Raw genomic sequence first — 21,968 nt, 5'->3', positions numbered from 1 at the left:
TATACCTATTACGAGTCCCTTCTACCGCACTCAGGACTGATTCAGGTAATAGAGCAGAGGCAGGAAAAACTAATTCCTTTGTGCTTTTATGCAGGTGATGTCAGCAGAATACAAATGTCATTTATGTCACATTTGGAATGCTGTGGGCAGAAAAATGTTGTAATGTGCCAGTGGGCCGTAAACTGCGTTTATATTTTCCTGCCTGAACTGGAAAGGCAGCTGCAGTTAAAGGGGTACTATCCACAGGATAGGGGATAGGTGTCTGATCGCTGGGGGTCCTACTGCTGGGACCCCACATAATCTCCCGTTCGGGGACCCGGAACTGCAGCAGCTCTGCACGGCCCAAGTGTCATTGACCTCACTAAGAGGTCAACAGACATCCCCCCCCCCCCCCTCCCTCCCATCAGCTCTATCGAAGAGACATGGATAAGTTGCCTTTGGCTGTAGTACTCCTTTAATGTATTGTTTTCTAAAGTCCAATGCATTCTTGTAAATAATAAGTATAATTTTGCACATCTATGAATCAGAGGTGATGGGTGGTCAATCAGTGATAAAGCTGCTACACAACAACACTCCCTTTAGAGGCCATCCCCTTAGAGGTGGGCATTACTGACTTGCCTGGAAGGCAATTGTCTATTAGGCTATGTTCACATGTTGCAACGTCCGCACGGAAAAATTCTGTGTGGACATTCCGCAAACTGCGGGTGCTAGGACCGCACAGGAATGAGCCATCTCATAGACTGCTATGCATTCTGTGCTGTGTCCATAGAAAAAAAAAAAAAACATATGGCACGGAAATTCCGCTGTGTGCACAGTGCAGCAGAATCCAGTTGAATACAACAAGACTCTGCTGCAGTGGAATTTCCTTGCAGATATTCCAAGCGGAATTCCGCAGTTCTAAAGCTTTATATTGTGATATTTAGCTTTTGTCATATTGGATATCCACTGTGAGTTACAATCATGCAAACATATCCTAAGGGTAGAGTTACCCAGGCTGTATTTTGCTACCTATTAACTTCAATAGATAGGAGAATACGCAGCAGCTAATACACAGCAAAATGCTGCACGTGTGACCCTATACTACAGGTACGTTCACAGGAGAAGATTCACTTGCAGATTTTCCGCAGTTGATTTGCTCTTTTTATTTTTGCTATTTTTGCTACCTATTAAAGATGCCAAAATCAGCTGCACAAAATATGCAGCAAAAATATGCAGCAGACCCTGGGTGAGCAGAAAATCTGCAATAGAAACAGATTTGCAGATTTTCTTTCTAACCCATTAAAGTCAATGGTATCAAAATCCGCTGCAGATTTTCCGCAGGTAATCTGCCCATCTGAATGTACCCTAGAAGAGTGCAAAGAAGAAAGAAGAAGGACATCACGATCATTACCGGTCCAAAGGTAACGGAATTCTTTATTACAAAAGTGCAGAAATAGCGTCTGACGAAGAGTGTGGATACATGTGCTTTTGTAATAAAGAATCCGTTACCTTTGGACCTGTGAGCGACGCCCATCTTCTTTCTTGCATTGTGGAACTGTATTTCTGGGGCTTTGGAACCTCGGTCTACGGATTATGTCTGGCAGTCAGGAGCTGAAAGTTTTGTATCACGATACACTGTGGGGAGTCTGCTGAATGTGAGAAGATGCTGGGATAGTAGAGCCGACTGCTGCTATCTATCTTTCTGGATTGTTTGAGAGCCCCTCTACTAAAATAAAATGTGTACTTACTAAAGAACTCCTTTCATAACCTCTCCTTATCCCAGAGGCACCTGTGAGGAGGCTTCACTTCAGTCTGGTCACATTCCTTTACTGACAGCACCAGCATTATGCTTTAGGGAATGCCTTCAATACTGTAAGCAGTACACACTAAGCCAATAGAAAGCATATCACAACTGTTCACTGTTACCATATATATTTAAAGAAAGAAAACCGGCAAAAAAAAAAAAAAAAAGGCAATATCAAATCTGAACAGCTTTAATGCATTGGCAGGAGTCATCACCAGCCTTCTATGTCTCTGCAAATGATATATCTATTGATGCAGAAATAAGAACCTTCTACAGACTACTACACAGCAAAGCAGACATGAGATTCTGGGTCAGCTGTGATGGTGGCTGTACTAACGAAAATTGGCAATAAATCTGCATAATACCATGAAAAAAATACTTTAGCAGAAAAAACAGCATTTGAAAAAGGGGTACTCCACTGGCCAGCTTCAGAACATTTAGTTCCGAATGCTATGTGCACGCTGTGGGGGTCAGCCACGCCCCTTGTGATGTCACGCCATGCCCCCTCAATGCAAGTCTATGGGAGGGGGCGTGACCGACCCCCAGCAGTGTGCACACAGCGTTCGGAACCCTGTCTGTCTATATACACACACACAGACTGACATATATATATTTTTTTTTTTATTAACATTTTTACATTTTATATTTTTAACAAGCATTTTAGATTACTAAAGCTATGCACAGAAATTGGAGAACCCACACCACCCCTATACATTTATATTCCTCTCCAATCTCACTTATTTTCTACATCAATACAGTCAAGTTGCTCCGCACATAGGCCAAGGTCACAAACACACTGACAATGGTGTGAAACCAGGCCAATTTTATGCAGATTTCCCGGTATAGAAACAATAGCTACGGGTTTCCTGTAAGATCATTCCTATAGATAAAACTAAGATTAATACATTAAACAAGAGGTTCAATATGTTAAGATCTACACAACAGGATCAGTCACATCATGGATTACTGGAAACACCAGCCCGCTGTTATCATGGGAAATGTGGGGTACTAGGAAAGGGGAAAAAAAGCAGCGTTCAGTATGGATTGCTGCAGGGCTTCACACCAGTCTTTGAGCTCGCATGTACTTCAGCACTGAAAGAAAAATCTGTTTCTCCTGTGTAGATTGTAAAGGGCTGAGGCTTGTGTTCTTTGGCAAAATGACAACTCAAATTTCAAAAGCATGATGTTTCTAATTCATCAAGCGCGCCCCCCCCCCCCCCCTCCAGAAAATAAAAAAATATAAGAAATAAAAGAAAGCAGACAGCAGTGGCACAGCATTTTCACACACTACTGCTTGGCTTTACATGAGCATTACCTTTGATTTTCCATTTAGAAGAGGAAAGTGTGGAGAATGCAACGGACTCATATATACAACAACCAAGAACACTACATCACTAGATGTAAAAGCTTAACTTTTTTTTTTTTTAACACGCACAAAGAAAAAATTTAAATAAATAATCAGCACTACCTATTACACGTGCAATAAATTTGCGTTACAATTATTAAATTGTATCCATAAAACAGGGTTTTCCAATCAAGGTGCCTCCAGCTAGTTGCAAAAATACAACTCCCAGCATGCCCGGACAGCCAATGGCATGCTGGGAGTTTTCGTTTTGCAACCGCTGGAGGCCCCCTGGATGGGAAACCCTGCAATATACTGCCAGGCCCAGAGTAAGGTTATGTTCACACAGGGTAATATTAGGCTCAAAAACTTGCAAGTATATTTTGTTGCTTTATGAAGCATTTTATGCATTGTTCGTTTTATGGAGTGACTTTTCATGTGTATTACAGAGTTTTATGCAAATCAGGTCTTTGCTCGCAACTTTGAAAGTGTTTTAAAGCAGCATTGCATACACTCTTGGCATAGAAATGGTCCAAAAACATAAAATAAAGAAAAACAAACCTTTCATTGCAAGACTGGCATCATATATCTAAAAAATTCAACTATACGGTTACTGAAAGGCAATTCATTTGGGGGAGGGGGGGGGGGGGGGGTTTGATGCAAAATTTATTATTTTTTATTTGCCATTATTAACCTGTTATAGGCCTTTAAAATACACTCCGATATTCAGTAAAAACAAAGCCTATAACATGTGAGAAAAATCACCTGTAAAACTCCACTCCTACATCACTTTTACTTTAAAGGGGTACTACTCCGGTGAAAACCTTTTTTCTTTTAAATCAACTGGTGGCAGAAAGTTAAACATATTTGTAAATGACTTCTATTAAAAAATCTTAATCCTTCCTGTACTTATTAGCTGCTGAATACTACAAAGGAAATTCTTTTCTTTTTGGAATGCTCTCTGATGACATCACGAGCACAGTTCTCTCTGCTGATGTTATTATAATAATAATAATAACGCTTTATTTATTGATTGTTGTCCTTAGTGGGATTTGAACCCAAGTCCCCAACACTGCAAGGCAGCAGTGCTAACCACTGAGCCACCATGCTGCCCTTAGCATACATCTGCTATGCATGGTTGCTAAAGTGGACAGAGATGTCAGCAGAGACACTGTGCTCGTGATGTCATCAGTGTTCCAAAAAAGAAAGGAATTTCCTCTGTAGCATTCAGCAGCTAATAAGTACTGTAAGGATTAAGATTTTTTAATAGAAGTAATTTACAAATATGTTTAACTTTCTGCCACCAGTTGATTTAAAAGAAAAAAAGGTTTTCACCGGAGTACCCCTTTAAATATATACACTGCTCAAAACAATAAAGGGAACACTTAAACAACACAATGTAACGCCAAGTACATCACACTTCTGTGCGAGCTGTGGCAAGAAGGTTCGCTGTTTTTGTCAGTGTAGTGTCCAGAGCATGGAGGCGCTACCAGAGACATGCTAGTACATCAGGAGATGTGGAGGAGGCCATAGGAGGGCAACAACCCAGCAGCAGAACTGCTATCTCAGCCTTTGTGCAAGGAGGAGCAGGAGGAGAACTGCCAGAGCCCTGCAAAATGACTCCAGCAGACCACAAATGTGCATGTGTCCACTCAAACAGTCAGAAACAGACTATGAGGGTGGATGAGGGCCCGACGTCCACAGGTGGGGGTTGTGCTTACAGCCCAACACCATGCAGGACGTTTGGCATTTGCCAGAGAACACAAAGATTGGCAAATTCGCCACAGAGCCCTTTGCTCTTCATAGATGAAAGCAGGTTCACACTGAGCACATGTGACAGACGTGACAGAGTCTGGAGACGCCGTGGAGAACGTTCTGCTGCCTGCAACATCCTCCAGCATGACCGGTTTGGCGGTGGGTCAGTAATGGCGTGGGGTGGCATTTCTTTGGGGGGCTGCATAGCCCTCCATGTGCTTGTCAGAGGTAGCCTGACTGCCATTAGGTACAGAGAAGAGATCCTCAGACCCCTTGTGAGACCATATGCTGGTGCGGTTGGCCCTGGGTTCCTCCTAATGCAAGACAATGCTAGACCTCATGTGGCTGGAGTGTGCCAGCAGTTCCTGCAAGAGGAAGGCATTGATGCTATGGACTGGCCCGCCCTTTCCCCACACCTGAATCCGATTGAGTACATTTGGGACCTCATGTCTCGCTCCATCCATCAATGCCACATTGCACCACAGACTGTGTAGTCTGGGAGGACATCCCTCAGGAGACCATCCCTCAGGAGACCATCCGCCACCTCATTCAGGAGCATGTCCAGGTGTTGTAGGGAGGCCATACAAGCACGTGGAGGCCACACACACTACTGAGCCTCATTTTGACTTGTTTTAAGGACATTACATCTAAGTTGAATCAGCCTGTAGTGGGGTTTTCCACTTTGATTTTGAGTGTGACTCCATATCCAGACCTCCATAGATTGACACATTTATTTTCCATCGATAATTTTTGTGTAATTTTGTTGTCAGCACATTCAACTATGTAAAGCTGAAAGTATTTCATATGATCAGTTCATTCATTCAGATCTAGGATGTGTTATTTTAGTGTTCCCTTTATTTTTTTTGAGCAGTGTACATTTGGTTGGGAACAACATTCTGAGTATAATTTTTCAGCGCAAAATGGTTTGCAGTGTTGAAAAGTGCACATGCTTTGTGCCACTACAGTATAATTCAGTTAAGAATAACAGCCTGATATAAACTTCAGATGCAAAAAGTTAAAATGATAAAAGTAAGGAAAAAAAAAGTAATAGCTAAAAAGGTATTGGAGGTTTGTCTTGAGAATTTTTTTTTATTTATTTTTTTATTTCAATGAGATAATATAAACCCAGCATGTTTTCCCCTACGGTGGGAAGATCAAACAAACCAAAATAAAATTAAAATAATAAAAAATTCTAATAAAATACTGTAACAAACATACCTATCAAACAAAGCCTGCAGAACTCCAACATTCACACACATTGTAGCTACAAAAAGCGCTAAATTATACTGAATCTACAAAAAACTTAATCCACAGCTTCTTACATATTTGATATTAAAAAGGATATATAATATTGTGCGCAAGAAAAGATACTAAAAAAAAATTACAAATAAAAAAAATATACTAATATATTAATAATTTGCCACTCAAATGTGATGAACATTGTTTCATATATTTAAAATGCAAGACTTGAATAGACAAATATAATGTTTCGGTCAATTCCACCTTCATCAGATATTCAGAATGCTTGGCAGAGAGAATATGGTATATGGAAATTGGAGAACAGTAAAATTGTGACCTAAAGGTTACATTTGGACCATTCTTCAGATTCTATATACCCTTTTCTCTGTGCCTCCTAGCAATCTGAATATCTGATTATGGTCTAATTTGCCGAACAATCCTATCAGTTACTGACAAATTGCAATTTAATAAACGCAAACCATAAGCATTGCATCTGGGTGCCAAGTTGTTGTTCGTATATCGAATGAAGGAGTGGGATTCTACTGTGGCAACAACCAGCAATCTATGGCATATTGTATAATACTATAATCAAAAATGGAAAGAAAAACAAAAAAACACTACAAAAACTTAACAGTATAATATCCAATTTGCGTAATACAGAAAGATTTATTTTACCGCCGTTCTTTTTTGTATCATTATTTTCAGCTTAAACAGGTATGAACCCAAGCTAAAATAATCGCACGCTCTCCGTGCATACAGTGATTAATAGCACTGCCAAAAATGGCAGAGAATATTAAACCTGGTCCCCCACTGAGATGTTCATCTGAAGATCTAGTGACAGAGACCAAGCAAGTTCCTGAATCTATACCGCCCCCATGTGGTGCACATGTGTATTTACAAGCAGCCTCACATTTTTTTTTAAATAGCACAGCATAACACCAATAGTCTCTATCCTGCTGTGCTCCAGCTATCCAAAAACTACAATTCTTATCTATTTACATGATCAAGGCAATTCTAAGAAAACATGACCCTACAACTGCACACAATTGCAGTGCAAGAAATGTGAAATGCTCAAAAAACGCCTTTATATAAATTCCAAAAACCAGGCATATAGTGAGAAAAAAAAGGAGTTAGATACAGGCAGTCTGCTGATAACTTAGTGCAGTATTTTTCTTCATGACTTGTGTCCTGTGTTTATTAATGGCAATCACAAGAACCACGAGCTGATGAGAGAGCTGTGACCATCACATGCCTCCTGCTGCCCGGGCCATCACATGCTTAGCAGCATCAATAATGAGGTTTTATGTCAAATGTTGTTGTTAGGCAAGTTTATTTTTTTTCCCCCAAGTAAATCTTTGGCTAAGTTCACACCGTGTGAAATTTTCCAACGTATTTCATATAATTTGCAAAGGATGGAATCAAATAAAATACACACAAGCGGATATTTAGTTTTTTGCCCAATACATGCAAAAATAAAGCATGAGGAAATGTTACAATGTGTGTCCTCAGCTTCAAAGTGATTTGTAACTAAAACAAAAATAAATAAAACAAATAAAATATGGACTTAACCCCTTAAGGACACAGACCATTTTGGCCTTAAGGACAAAGGAAATTTTATTTTTGCATTAACAATTTTTCCACCTCGCATTCTAAAAATTAGAACATTTTTACACCCACAGACCCATGAGGGCTTATTTTTTGCATGACTAATTGTACTTTTTCATTTTATTTTACAATAAAATATAAAGCAAAAGAAAAAATAAATATTTGTGTGAGGAAATTGAAAAGAAAACCACAATTTAAAAAATTTTGGAAGGTTTAATTTTCACGCTGTATATTTAGTGGTACAAATTACATGTTTTAATTATTCTGTGGGTTAATACGATTAAGATGATACCCATGGTACTTTTCTATTATTGTACTACTTTTACAAAATAAAAAGGTTTAAAATGCCCTATTTTGACCACCTATATCTTTCTCATTTTTTGTATAGGGCAAATTTTTTGCACTGTGATCAGTAGTTTTTAATGGGGCCACTTTTGGGTATAGGTGACTTACCACCGTTTTTTTTTTTTTAAACAAATTTGTAATACATCGGCAATTTTGGCCTTTTATTTTTTAAGTTTACACCGTTCACCGTATGGGCTCATCTCTCTATATATATATTTTGCATATGCATAGCACTGATCAGTGTTATCGGCAGAGTCCTGTTTAGGACGTAAATATACGTCCTGGTGCATTAAGTACCCGGGCACTAGAACGTACATTTACGTCCTGTGTCATTAAGGGGTTGAAACCCCCCCATCAGTCCCAGGTTTCTGTAGCGCAAAAGTGTGAGACAAACACATCAGTAGCCAATCAAAGGGTTGGAGTGAGTACGTTTAACACACAACCACTGCAGACAGTGATTGGAAGCCGATAGAGAACTGTAGCTTAGGAAAACTTCAAATCTGAGTGCTGTAATAGGAAATCACGTGGCATGATTTCCCCGCTAAACACAGACTATGAATGGACATTGTCAAAAATAACCATTACTCCTTACCTATCTGCACTTGATCTGGCTGTGTCAGTGTCACAAATGCTGACGTGTCATCAATCCAAGACACCTGAATTTTACCTAGGAAGCAAAAAGGAGAGTAAGAATATGTGAAGAAAGAGACCTAAAGAGCAGACTTCAGAAGTGTTGTAGCAATATTATAACAAAGTATCTGTAGGGTGCTTTCCCTCACATTTAGGCAATTCATATTAAGAGATGACACTTCAGAAGTGCAGTAAGGCTGGGGGGGGTCACACCTGAACTGTATTGTCTGCTGCTCTCGGTCACTGAAGAACACAAAAAGAAAAATTCTGCTATTCAGTCTGTTACATTCTGAAAACAAACAGAGCTCAACAGACTGTCTGGTATATTTGGTGGACCTGTGACAAAGTTCTCAGTGGACCCAGTCTAAGACAATAACAGTTCAGATACCATGTTTTAGAGTTTCTTTTGGAAATGGGGGGGGGGGGGGCAACAAACAAATGATTGGCTAAAGTAAACAACTTCTTTGCGCCAGTCTTGACAAATCTCCCCAATAATATTAAACCACACCTTGCCTCCATTTATCAACACGGCTTAACCACCAATCTGATTGGTTACTATGGGCAACTGCACCACTTTTCCTGTACACAGGTTTCGATAAACCTCACTGTGTTGATATTCTGTGCAAATTTGTGGATGGAATAATAATAATGACTTTACTGCTACAATAATACACTGCAGAGAAAACATTGCAGAAAACTTGTCCTAAAGAGCAGATTTATCTTTTGAGATTCCACGGGAAAATGAACAGCAGCAAAGTGTCTTACTGCAGACTTATACAAATGTGTTACGTGTGAGCATACCCTTAGGGTCTATTCACATAGCAGAATCCCACATGAAATTAAAGCCCCCTTCTATGGGATTCCATGCTCCCATACACACTTCTGAATTTCCACTTGCAGTTTTCCTGCATTTTTCATTTTTAGATATTTTTGCAGTGTAGTATAACTTTGAAGCCTTCACGGAAATATCAAATGCAAAGCATTTATTGTTCTTTGGCATTTTTGTGGTATTTGTGAAATGCATGGCTATTTTTTTTAATTTTTTTTAATCTTTAGCAAGTGTTTAAAAAAACACTGCAAAAATGGTGTGGAGTTTTTTAGTGATTAAAATCCTGCCACAAATCAGCATCAAGCATGAAACAAAAAGGCCAGCATCAGCAGAACGAATGACAAAAAGTGTGCTTAGCTAAAACAAACATTCCGTCTGTCTGGCTCTGCTCCGGGAGAAGCTACAAAATGATTTCCTAGTAAGAGTTCCGAGACATTATGAAACCTAAACCTTGCAGTCCATATCCGAGCATCACATCTTATTAGGGGTCATTAATGGAGGCAATTCAGGCCTATGACATCCCATTAGGAAAGCAGCAGGTACAGATCATCACAGGGCATGGCAGCCCCTAAAAAAAAGATAGCATTGTTTTCTAAGAGCAAATTGGGGAACTGTAGTCTCAGCTGTTGCATATTTGGAAGTCACATGAGAAAGCATAGAAATTGAGCAATTAAAGTCTGCAACACTTTTCTTTATTATTGGAAGTACGAGGAGAATATAGCATTACATAAGAACTTGGTCAGATTGTCTGGCCTTTCATCACCGTCTTTGGGTGAAGCAGACTAAGTCCTTTTATCCTCTACAGCAGTCTCCCTCCGTACTGGTGGAAGGAGATGGATTACAGATTTGTCTGCTTCAGCCCAGGTGGCTAAGTCATAATATCTGAACCTCCGATTAGCTCATTTGTGATTAAATGAAGCCAGAAAAGTGTAGTCACGTGTTGTGGTTTGCCGCCATTTACTACTATTTAAAAAAAAAAAAACACAACAGTTTTTTGGTAAACTGCAGCAAACTTGGAACTAAAAATTGTGTTTTGAGAATAAGACTGAGGATAAAAATAAAATAAAGAAAATGTAATATACAGTCTTCAGTAATGAGGATAAGAATGTGATATTTACTGACGTGTGTGTTAGGCATGACACACTTTTCATGGTTTCTTTTAAACCTATATCATTTCTAAGAATAAATAAAATAAAATGATAATGTTGCAATGGTTGGATATATGTTAAAAGTTGATATAAAAGTAAAAAGAATAGAGATCCCCTCAAACCTGGAGATACTGTAAGAAAAAGTATAGCATATAAGTAGCTCTCGTGTGTTACTGTACAAAATATGCATACAGAATACTTTTTACTTTTAACAAACAGATAGCAATTTTTGTTTCTATATGTAATATTTGCAATAAATACGGGGGCCTACGGGGCTGTAGGTGGGCTCATATTTTGCATTGTAATCTGTGTTTTTAATTGTTACTATTTTTGTTTTGATGGGACTTTTTGATCGCATGATTTTGCTGCAGATGTCCAGATCAGCTCCACTGAGTTGCTGGCAAGAGATTTTTCGTGTTTTAGACACCGCAGTCAACTTTGATTGCAACGTCTAAGGGGTTAATGACGGACAATGACACAGTGCTGTGCTGGAAATTTAGCATTTTTATTTTTTTCCTACTCACATACTAAGTCATAATTCTTTTATATGTCCATCCATAGACCCATAATAGGGGTTGTTCGTTCATGACAAATTATATTTGTAATGACATAATGCATTTTACCATTAACTGTATACAAAAACAAAAACATTATTTGTGTGGGAAATTGAAAAGAAAACCACAATTTTGCTAATTTTGGTGGGTTTTGTTATTACTCAGTTCACTTTATTGCTAATTTTTTGCACCATGATCTGTAGTTTTTATTGGTTTGCGTACATGTGACTTTCTAATGGCTTTTTCAAACAAGCAGCAGTTTTAGACATTCAAGTGTAGGCCATTCATTGTACAAGATCACTAACATAATATTTTGTTAGTAAAGGACATTTACACACGCACTGATCCCAAATATGCTTTTAGGGTTAAAATGGTTTTTGCTAGGGGAGTTCCCCCCCCCCCCCCCCCCTCGCATAAAAAGAAATCAAGCATTCGATTGCCGATAATATTGACCAGTGCTATGCCTATGCATAACACTAAACAGTATTAGCAGTTTACTTCTCTGGTCTACTAGAAGCAATAAAAAAGTTACAGACTAGGGATCGATCGATATCGTTTTTTTAGGGCCGATACCAATCATCTGTGGCCTTTCAGGCCGAAAGCCGATAACTTATACCGATATTCCGGTATAAGTTATCGGCTATTTCTCAACCCCCCAAGAAGCCACTGCAGATCATTGATTTAAAGTGGGCGCTTTAAATCAATGAACTGCAGCGGCTTTGGCTGAATCAGAGACGACCGCCGCCACCCGCTTCTCTCCCCCTGCCTGTCCGGGGGTCCTCCCAACCACCGCCGCTGACCCCCAGCCATCCCCCCCTACCCCCGCACACTGCCCCTGGCCCCATTGCCTCCCCTATCCCCGGTTTTATAATTACCTGTTCCCGGGGTCCGAGGTCCGCGTTACTTCTGGCTCCCGTCCTGCGCTGTCATTGTGCGCACTGACGGTGACGTCACGTTGAGGACGTCACCGCGCTGCGCAGCGCACAACATAACTAAGGACGCAGCAGGAGCCAGAAGTAGCGCGGGTCCCAGACCCAGGGAAAAGGTAATTATAAAACTGGGGATAGGGGAGGCAATGGGGGGCGTCGTGCGGTGTGGTGGGGGGGGCATCGTGCGGTGTGGTGGGGGGCGGCGTGAGGTGCGTTAGGGGGGGGAGGGGCGGTACATTATCGGATTATCGGCAAGGTAATTGCCAATACTGATAACGTCAAAAATCCTGAATATCGACCAAACCGATAATCGGTCGATCCCTAGTACAGACCGAAGAAAAAGGCCTGTTGCAAAGGGTGCTTAACCACCATATAAAGTTTTAAAAAGAATGTAGTTGAAAATATTAACAAAACATTTATTTAGCCAAACAGGCGCGTTTCGATACTGGCATGTATCTTTCTCAATGTGATTGATGACATAAGTGTCAGTATCGAAACGTGCCCGTGTTTGGCTAAATGTTTTGTTATATTTTCAACTACACACTCGAAACTTTATACGGTGGGTAGCGCCCTTAACAATTGGCCTTTTTCCAGTCTTGGGTCTGTACCTTTATTGCATCTTTAGTCAGTCAGAAAGCCTCTGCGGTGCCGACCCGGGGAAGGCAGCACCACCATTGGATTCTTACAATGCGATCATAAGCCGTTATGTCTTTTACACAAACGCCAAACAAAGCAATGGACCTTCTGAATACCACCAGTACTATGCCAGAACGTTATTAGCCAATGGGAAGCTCTAGTGTGATTTTACTGTTTTAGTACTATATACTGGCCTGCTAGAAGGCAGACTAGAGAACACCACCCAGTGGTGATGGCAGGTGAGGGGACCTCAGTCCGCCATCTTGGCTGATCGGATCCCAGCAGGCGATCCAATTAGCCATTACAAGCTCGGCACAACCTGCCATTACCCGCCGTGCATGATGCAAGCACAGCTTCTGTGCTTGCTTCATGTATAGGACGTAAATGTGCGTCATGGTGTGCTAAGTACCAGCACATTAGGAAGAACATTTACATCCAAAGTCCCTAAGGGGTTAAGGTGTCAAGAGGAAGTCACTCCTGGTCAGCTGCCTTCCTGTGAACTACATCATTACCTATGAAATTTTAATTGCTAGCTCACAGAGCCCTGTGTTCCCCTCCCATATTTAATTGTATGCTGCTGCTGCTATCTCTAAAAGGATCAGGATATATAGTAGTTATTCACCTTCACTGCACCACATTTGCTTAAAATGTGGTGCACTTTATTAACACCACATATTCAGATATCTTACACATGTTTTTACTTTATTAGAACCTTGCTCAAGATTTTTTTCTTTTTAAAAGGGATGTGGGCTTTTTTTGTGCATTTTGCCCTAGATATACAAAGGTTTATCACTTTCTGTTGAACAAAAGGGTTAATAACAGATTTTTACTGGTGTAAATTGTGCCATCCTGCAACTGTGCCTTGCGATTGTAAATGGAATTGTGTTACATTTTTTTTTATTCATTCATACTTTGTTTTCCATGCTTTTATAGTTTTTTTGGTTAAATGTAAATTCATGATCCTGCTTTTTTATCCTATTGTGCCCGGACTACAAAAAAACAAAACAAAAAATTAACACCTTCCGTCGTTCCCCCCCCCCCCCATTGCGCCACTGTCTTCGAAAGTCTTCGTACTCTTCTTGCTTCCTGTACTCAGCCCATCACTGGCCGAGGTGGGACATCGCTGCAGCCGGCGATACGCTGACTGCAATGTGATGATCTGTGCAAACGGAAGCAGGAAGAAGACCGAAGCGGATGACCGAAGACAGATCGCAGCACAACGGGGAAATGAAGGAAGGGGGGGGGGGGTTAAAGGGGTACTCCGGTGGAAAACTTTTTTTAATCAACTGGTGCCAGAAAGTTAAACAGATTTGTAAATTACTTCTAATAAAAAATCTGAATCCTTCCAGTACTTATTAGCTGCTGAATACTACAGAGGAAATAATTTTTTTACCAAAAAAAAAAAAAAAACGCCAATAAAACGCACATTCTGCCGCATGACATATCAAAAAAGTGGAAACCTCGGAAAAAAAAAAATCGGAATTTTTCAGGAACCAGTTCAGTTTTGAAGTGGATTTGAAGGGACTTCATATTAGAAATACCCCATTATAAAAACTGCAACCCCCAAAGTATACAAAATGACATTCAGAAAGTGTGTTAACCCTTTAGGTGTTTCATAGGAATAGCAGCAAAATCTTCATTTTTTACACTCATGTTCTTAAAGACGTAGTTTTTGAAATTTTACAAGGGGTAAAAGGAGAAAAAGCCCCTCAAAATTTGTAACAATTTCTCTTGAGTAAGGAAATACCTCATAGGTGGATGTCAAGTGCTCTGTGGGTGCACTACAAGGCTCAGAAGGGAAGGAGCGACAATGGGATTTTGGAGAGCAAGTTTTTCTGAAATGGTTTTTGGGGGTCACATTTAGGAAGCCCCTATGGGGCCAGAAAAGCAAAAAAAAAAACAAAAAAAAAACCTGGTTTACTATTTTGGAAACTACACCCTACAAGGAACGTAACAAGGGGTCCAGTAAGCCTTAACACCCCACAGGTGTTTGACGACTTTTCGTTAAAGACGGATGTGTAAATGAATTTTTTTCACTAAAATGCTGGTTTTTCCCAAAATTTAACATTTTTGCAAGGAGTTATAGGAGAAAATGCCACCCAAAATTTGTAACCCCATCTCTTCTGAGTATGGAAATACCCCATGTGTGGACGTCAAGTGCACTGCTGGTGCACTACAATGCTCAGAAGAGAAGAAGTCACATTTGGCTTTTGGAAAACAAATTTAGCTAAAATTGCTTTTGGGGGGCATGTCACATTTAGGAAGCCCCTATGGGGCCAAAAAAGCAAAAAAAATGAAATAAAAAAAATAAAAACACATGACAAACTATTTGGGAAACTACACCCCTCAAGGAACGTAACAAGGGGTACAGTGAGCCTTAACACCCCACAGGTGTTTGACAAATTTCCGCTAAAGTTGGATAGGAAAATGAAAAATTTGATTTTTTTTCACTAAAATGCTGATGTTACCCCAAATTTTTCCTTTTCACAAGGGGCCCAAAATGTGTAACTCCATTTCTTCTGAGTATGGAAATACCCCATATGTGGATGTAAAGTGCTCTGCAGGCGTACTACAATGCTCAGAAGAGGAGGAGCGCCATTGAGCGTTTGGTGAGAGAATTTGGTTGGAATAGAATAGTGCCAGAACAGTGGACCCCCCCCCCAGGTGAACCCATTTTGGAAACTACACCCCACACAGAATTTAATAAGGGGTGCAGTGACCATTTATACCCCCCTGGCGTTTGACAGATCTTTGGAAAAAAAAAATATGTTTTTCTACATTTTCACATCCAACTTTTTCGAAAATTTGTCAAACACCTGTGAGGTGTTAAGGCTCACTAAAGCCCTTGTTTTTATGTCAGAACCGCTGTGCAAATCACCAATTTAGACCTCAAATGTACATAGTGCGCTCTCACTCCTGAGCCTTGTTGTGTGTCCGCAGAACATTTTACGACCACATATGGGGTATTTCCGTATTCAGGAGAAATTGCGTTACAAATTTTGGGGGTCTTTTTTTCCTTTTACAGCTTGTGAAAATTAAAAGTATGGGGCAACACCAGCACGTTAGTGTAAAAAATATTTTTTTTTTTTACACTAACATGCTGGTGTAGACGCCAACTTTACTCGAAAAGTCGCCCAAAATTTGTAACACAATTTCTCCCGAGTACGGCGATACCCCATATGTGGCCCTAAACGGTTTCCTTGAAATAAGACAGGGCTCCAACGCGAGAGAGCGCCATGCGCATTTGAGGCCTAAATTGGGGATTTGAATCCGCCACAAAAATACCCCACGGCAGTTTTTCCTAAATAGGGTGTCTCCAGCTGCTGCAAAACTCCCAGCATGCCTGGGCAGTCAGTGGCTGTCCGGCAATACTGGGAGTTGTTTTTCAACAGCTGGAGGCTCCGTTTTGGAAACAGTGCTGTACAAGACGTTTAGTTTTTTTTTATTGGGGGGGGGGGGGGGGGGGACTGTGTAGGGGTATGTGTATATGTAGGGTTTAAACTTTTATTTTGGGGAGGCGTAGTGTAGTGTAGTGTTTTTAGGGTACACGGTTGGGTTGACAGTGAGTTTGAGCTGGGAGTTTGAGCTGTGGCGGAAAATTTGCAGCATCTCAAACTTGCAGCAGAAAACTTGCTGTAAACCCCCTCACATGTAAATGTACCCTGTACATTCACATTGGGGGGGGGGGGGGGGGCAAACCTCCAACTGTTGTAAAACTACAACTCCCAGCATGCACTGATAGACCATACATGCTGGGAGTTGTAGTTAGGCAACCGCTGGAGGCACAATGGTTGCGAAACACTGAGCGCATGCTGGGAGTTGTAGTTGGAACTCCAGCTGTTGCAAAACTACAACTCCCAGCATGCCCTTTGGCAGTACATGCTGCGAGTTGTTGCAAAGCAATAGTAGGAGGTGAACAAGCCTCACCTCCTGTTGTATCCTGCCGCCGCTGTATCCTGCCGCCGGGACCGATCCTGCTGCGCCTGTCGCTGCCACTGCACAGGAGGGGACCCCCACTGGACGAGGGACAGGTAAGAGACCCTTGCCGGCGCTGATCTCCGCTCCGCTCACCGTCCAGCAGGGTCGTGATTGGTCGGTCGTTCCGACCGATCAATCACATGATCATGAGGCGGCACCCGTGCTACCTCACTCCTGCTGTCTAAATCCTCTCTGATGACGCCTGTCTCGGGAAACGCCCAGTTTAGAAGAGGTTTGCTATGGGGATTTGCTTCTAAACTGGGCGTTTCCCGAGACAGGTGTCATCAGAGAGGATTTAGACAGAAAAGAACAACCTAAACTTTAGAAGCTCATAAGTACTGAAAGGATTAAGATTTTTTAATAGAAGTCCTTTACAAATCTGTTTAACTTTCTGGAGCCAGTTGATATATATATAAAAAAACAAGTTTTTTTCCTGGATAACCCCTTTAACCCCTTAAGGACGCAGGACGTAAATGTACGCCCTGGTGCGGTGGTACTTAACGCACCAGGACGTACATTTACGTCCTGTACATAACCGCGGGCATCGGAGTGATGCCCGTGTCATGCGCTGCTGATCGCAGCCAGGAACCCGCCGGCAATGGCCATTAACCCCTCAGATGCCAGGATCAATACAGATCCCGGCATCTGCGGCAGTACGCTATTTCAATGAATGATCTTATCGCCCGCAGCGCTGCTGCAGGGATCCGATCATTCAGAACGCTGCACGGAGGTCCCCTCATCTGCCTCTGTCGGCTCCCGGCGTCTTCTGCTCTGGTCTGAGATCGAGCAGAAGATAACCGATAACACTGATCTGTTCTATGTCCTATAAATAGAACAGATCAGTATTAGCAATCATGGTATTGCTATGAATAGTCCCATATGGGGACTATTAAAGTGTAAAAAAAAAAAAAAATTAATAAAAAAAAATAATAAAAAACAAATGTAAAATGAAAAGTAAAAAAAAAAGTGAAAAATCCCCTCCCCCAATAAAAAAGTAAAACGTCAGTTTTTTCCTATTTTACCCCCAAAAAGTGAGAAAAAAAATGTAATAGACATATTTGGTATCGCCGCGTGCGTAAATGTCCGAACTATTAAAATAAAATGTTAATGATCCCGTACGGTGAACGGCGTGAATATAAAAAAAAAAAAATGTCCAAATTGCTACTTTTTAAATACATTTTATTTAAAAAAATTGTAAAAAATGTATTAAAAGTTTTTTATATGCAAATGTGGTATAAAAAAAAAGTACAGATCACGGCGCAAAAAATTAGCCCTCATACCACCGCTTAGACGGAAAAATGAAAAAGTTATAGGTCATCAAAATAAAGGGATTATAAACGTACTAATTTGGTTAAAAAGTTTGTGATTTTTTTTTAAGCACAACAATAATATAAAAGTATGTAATAATGGGTATCATTTTAATCGTATTGACCCTCAGAATAAAGAACACGTCATTTTTACCGTAAATTGTACGGCGTGAAAACGAAACCTTCCAAAATTAGCAAAATTGCGTTTTTCTTTTTAATTTCCCCACAAAGTGTTTTTTGGTTGCGCCATACATTTTGATATAATGAGTGATGTCATTACAAAGGACAACTGGTCATGCAAAAACAAGCCCTCATACTAGTCTGGCGATGAAAATATAAGAGTGTTATGATTTTTAGAAGGCGAGGAGGAAAAAACGAAAACGTAAAAATGTAATTGCCTGAGTCCTTAAGGCCAAAATGGGCTGAGTCCTTAAGGGGTTAAGGACCAAGAGTGTACTGTATGCCTTCGTCCCATTACAGAGGTTTGAAGCTTCCTCACGAGCTGAGCAAGCTTTATACCCGGTGGGTCTCGGTTGTTATCAGCAGCCAGGACCCACTGTTAATGCCAGGCAGTGCCGATCAGGCTCATGCCTAGCATTAACCCTTAAGATGCGGGAGTTAATAGTGCCGTTAGGTCACCGAAGCTGATCAAATCCGTGGCAAAATTCGGGTCCCGGTAAGCTGAGTGGACAGCAGGAAGGCCCTTACCTGCCCCTTTGCCATCCGATTGGTGGTCAGCCATGGCAGACTGGAGCAGCAGAGCACCAACAACACGGATCAATACTGAGCCAAAGCTCAGCATTCAACAGTGTATGCAATCGCTAGATTGCCTGTTACAGCCCCCTATGGGGCATAAATGTCCGAACTGTTTAAAATATAAGGCTAGTTAAACCACAACACCGATGGCATACACGTAATATGTCAAAGTCCAAAATGTCACATTTGTGGTCACTTCATATACCCTAAATTTTTTTTTTTTTTTATAAAAAGCAACTGAAATGTCCTATCAAAACAAAAATGGTACCAATAAGAACAACAGATCACGGTGCAAAAAATTAGCTCTTATATAGCCCTGTATGCGGAAAAATAAAAATAAAATAAAGTTATAGGGGTAAGAGGAGGACATTTTTAAGCCTACAAATTTTGGTGCATGTAGTTATTTTTTTAAAACAGTAAAATAAAACCTTCATTAATTGGGTATCCTTGTAACCGTATGGATCTACAGAGAAAATATCAGGTATAATTTTAACCCCAAAATGCACTGGGTAGAAACGAAAGCCCCCAACCCATTTTCAATTTCATCCCACAAATATTGCTTTTTGTTTCGCCATTTGTTATGAAAGGATTGATTGGCCTGGTCCTTAATCCGAAACTGTCAGATTTGAAAACTTTTTATATGTTTTACATCTTGGCAAAACATTAACCTTTCTAATATACTTCATTAAAAAAACTATTTCCTTTTTATAGAAATCATGGCTTATAAAAATCATGGCTTTGTCAAAGCTAAAGCACAGGCATGGACAAAGTCCAGTAAGTGAGGGTGGGCTAGCACTCTTCTGCCCTCTCTCCTGTCTGATAGGACTCCTCTGTGTTCTCTCCTGTCTGATAGGACAGGAGAGAGAACAAAGGAGTGCTAGCCCACCCTTACTTACTGGACTTTGTACATGACTGTGCTTTGGTTGATGCCCCCCCCCCCCTGCTCTACAGGGGGGGCGATCCATCCCACTACACAGCTAGAAATGGTTGAAAGGTCCCTTTGGATGCCGCTGTCAAAGTTGATCTAAAGGGTAAATAGCCGCCCGCGGTGATCTCCGTACGCCAATGTATTGCCATTTTGTGTTTTGCCGGGGAATGTGTTACATGACTCAGCTATTTCCAGTGCCGGACTAAGACAGCTCCATTGGCTGACACATGCCCACCTACCCCCTTCCTTTGGTTCCTGGGGGGATGTGGGTGGTGTGCGCGTGTATGTGTCACGTGACAACAAATATGCTGTCTCAAACACCGTTCCCTTCAGTGTGAGTTCGGCTGCCACAGCAAGAGGATGTCTCCTGCTGTGATAGCCGAAGCGCTGCGGCTGCAATGTTATTCGTGCTGCGGCTGTGATTTATTTGATTCCCCGTTATGGGGACCATGCACCCGTCAGGTGATCTGTATGAGATGCCAGCCGCTGTTGCTCAGCTTATGACACCAGCGGGCACACGGTCCCCATAGCGGGGTATCAATTACATTACATCCGCAACGTGAATAACATTGCAGCCACAGAGGAGACATCCTCTTGCTGTGGTAGCCGAACTCACACTGAAGGGAACGGTGTTTAAGACAGCATATTTGTGGTCAAGTCAGGTGTGTTTGTGTGTGTGTGTGTGTGTGTGTGTCAGCCAGTGGAGCTGTCTTAGTCCAGCACTGAAAAGTGCTGAGTCATGTAACACATTCCACGGCAAAACATAAAATATGGCAGAACACCGGCTATTAGCAGCTGAACCCCAGCTACTAAAATCAGTTGGGGGCCACCAGGTATGGAGCGGGCACAAGTCAGGGGCTCGCTTCATACACCCTGAGCGCCAGCATTTTAAATAAATTCAGAGCGGGAAGTCAGTCCAGCCCAGCTGGCCCAATGCAGGACTTAATGTATAAAAAAAATAAAAAAATGCACCTGCCCGGAACTACATGTCCCAGGCAATAGGATTTCCACATCGCACATGTACCAAAGCAGTCCCTGGGGTGGGAAACAACTACCACCAGAGGAAGGGGGTCAGTTTGGAGACTGAACCCCAGGCTACCGTAAGGATCGCAGGTGGGACCCTGGGCCAAAAGGCAACCGAGGCCTGGAGCTAAGGGTCCAGCAGTGCCCACCGTCCATAGAGATGGACAAGGACACCAGGATGAGACCATGCTAGGAAAGACTCTAAACCAATAGGCCACAGAGAGACAAGAAAGGACGTTACGGAGAACCGATGGGCCGTAACCAATGCGGAAGGAGGAAGCAAACCAACTCCAAGAAGCGCAGAACCAGACAGAAGGAGAGCCTGGCTGGCAAACAAAAAAGGAAAAGGGAAAGACAGGAGTACCCCATACGGAGCACCAACTGAAACAAGAGACCAAGGCAAGAAAACACCAGGAAGAGCTGCGGACGCCTGAGTCGAAGGCGAGCACAGTGAAGGTGAAGACCAGAAACAGTTGGAAAAGAAGAAGAAGAGACGTGAAAACCGTCTCCAGAGAGGTACGGTGCAGACTAAGACCTGGAAAAAAAAAAAACTGTAGGCTCCAAAAACCACTATCCCAGAGAACAGTGCAAACTCCCGGGGGGAAAAGCAGACAGAGGATGACCGAGCCTGAACAGCGGGAAGGAAAACACACCCACCGCCGACTGGCGAAAACTGGTAGACCAGATTGCCAGCCATCCCCCGGAGTACACGGACCCCGAAGAAGGAGACAAAGTAAAATGTAGTCAGGAAGTTCTACAACTGTAGGGAGAGCATCACCAACATCTGCGAAATGCTCCAGGAGACATAAGGCTATGTCGAGACAAGAAAGGGGGCACAGAAAGACCGCCTGCAAAGGGGATTGCGGAGAAGTCGAGGCACAGAGACCGCAACCATCACTAAGGCTCAAAGAAGCAGGAGGGCCTAACCTGTCTCTGTCCCCAGAGTGCTCCGAAGTAAGGAGGGGAAAGCAAAAAGAAAACCAGCCATGGCTCCCAGATTTCGGGCACAGGAAGGTCACTCCAAAAGACTGTTGTGCCAGTGTAGCACAACTGACACTGTCAAAGGGAAGGAGGAACACACACTTCCAGAGAGAGTGCACCAAGGAAGGAGAGCAGCAATGGAAGGACCCAAACAACAGACAGTGGCTAGTTGGGCTGTCGCTGGTCCAAACATAAATGCA

At 41.8% G+C, this 21,968-nt stretch overlaps 1 protein-coding gene across 6 annotated transcripts in view; it reads right to left on the bottom strand.

Moving 5' to 3' along the window:
* PARN (poly(A)-specific ribonuclease) overlaps window positions 1-21,968 on the bottom strand; it is a 165,309-nt gene that overhangs the window by 38,050 nt on the left and 105,291 nt on the right. For all 6 annotated transcript variants that reach the window (XM_056534485.1, XM_056534488.1, XM_056534487.1 and 3 more), the window contains one exon: window positions 8,662-8,736. In XM_056534485.1, the coding sequence (XP_056390460.1) occupies window positions 8,662-8,736 (75 nt within the window). The remainder of the gene's footprint in view (window positions 1-8,661; window positions 8,737-21,968) is intronic.

This window comes from Hyla sarda, chromosome 8 (genome assembly GCF_029499605.1).
Source record: "Hyla sarda isolate aHylSar1 chromosome 8, aHylSar1.hap1, whole genome shotgun sequence".
NCBI lineage: Eukaryota > Metazoa > Chordata > Amphibia > Anura > Hylidae > Hyla > Hyla sarda.
Note: the sequence above shows the minus strand (reverse complement) of the source record. Positions and strands in the feature narration are given on the sequence as shown.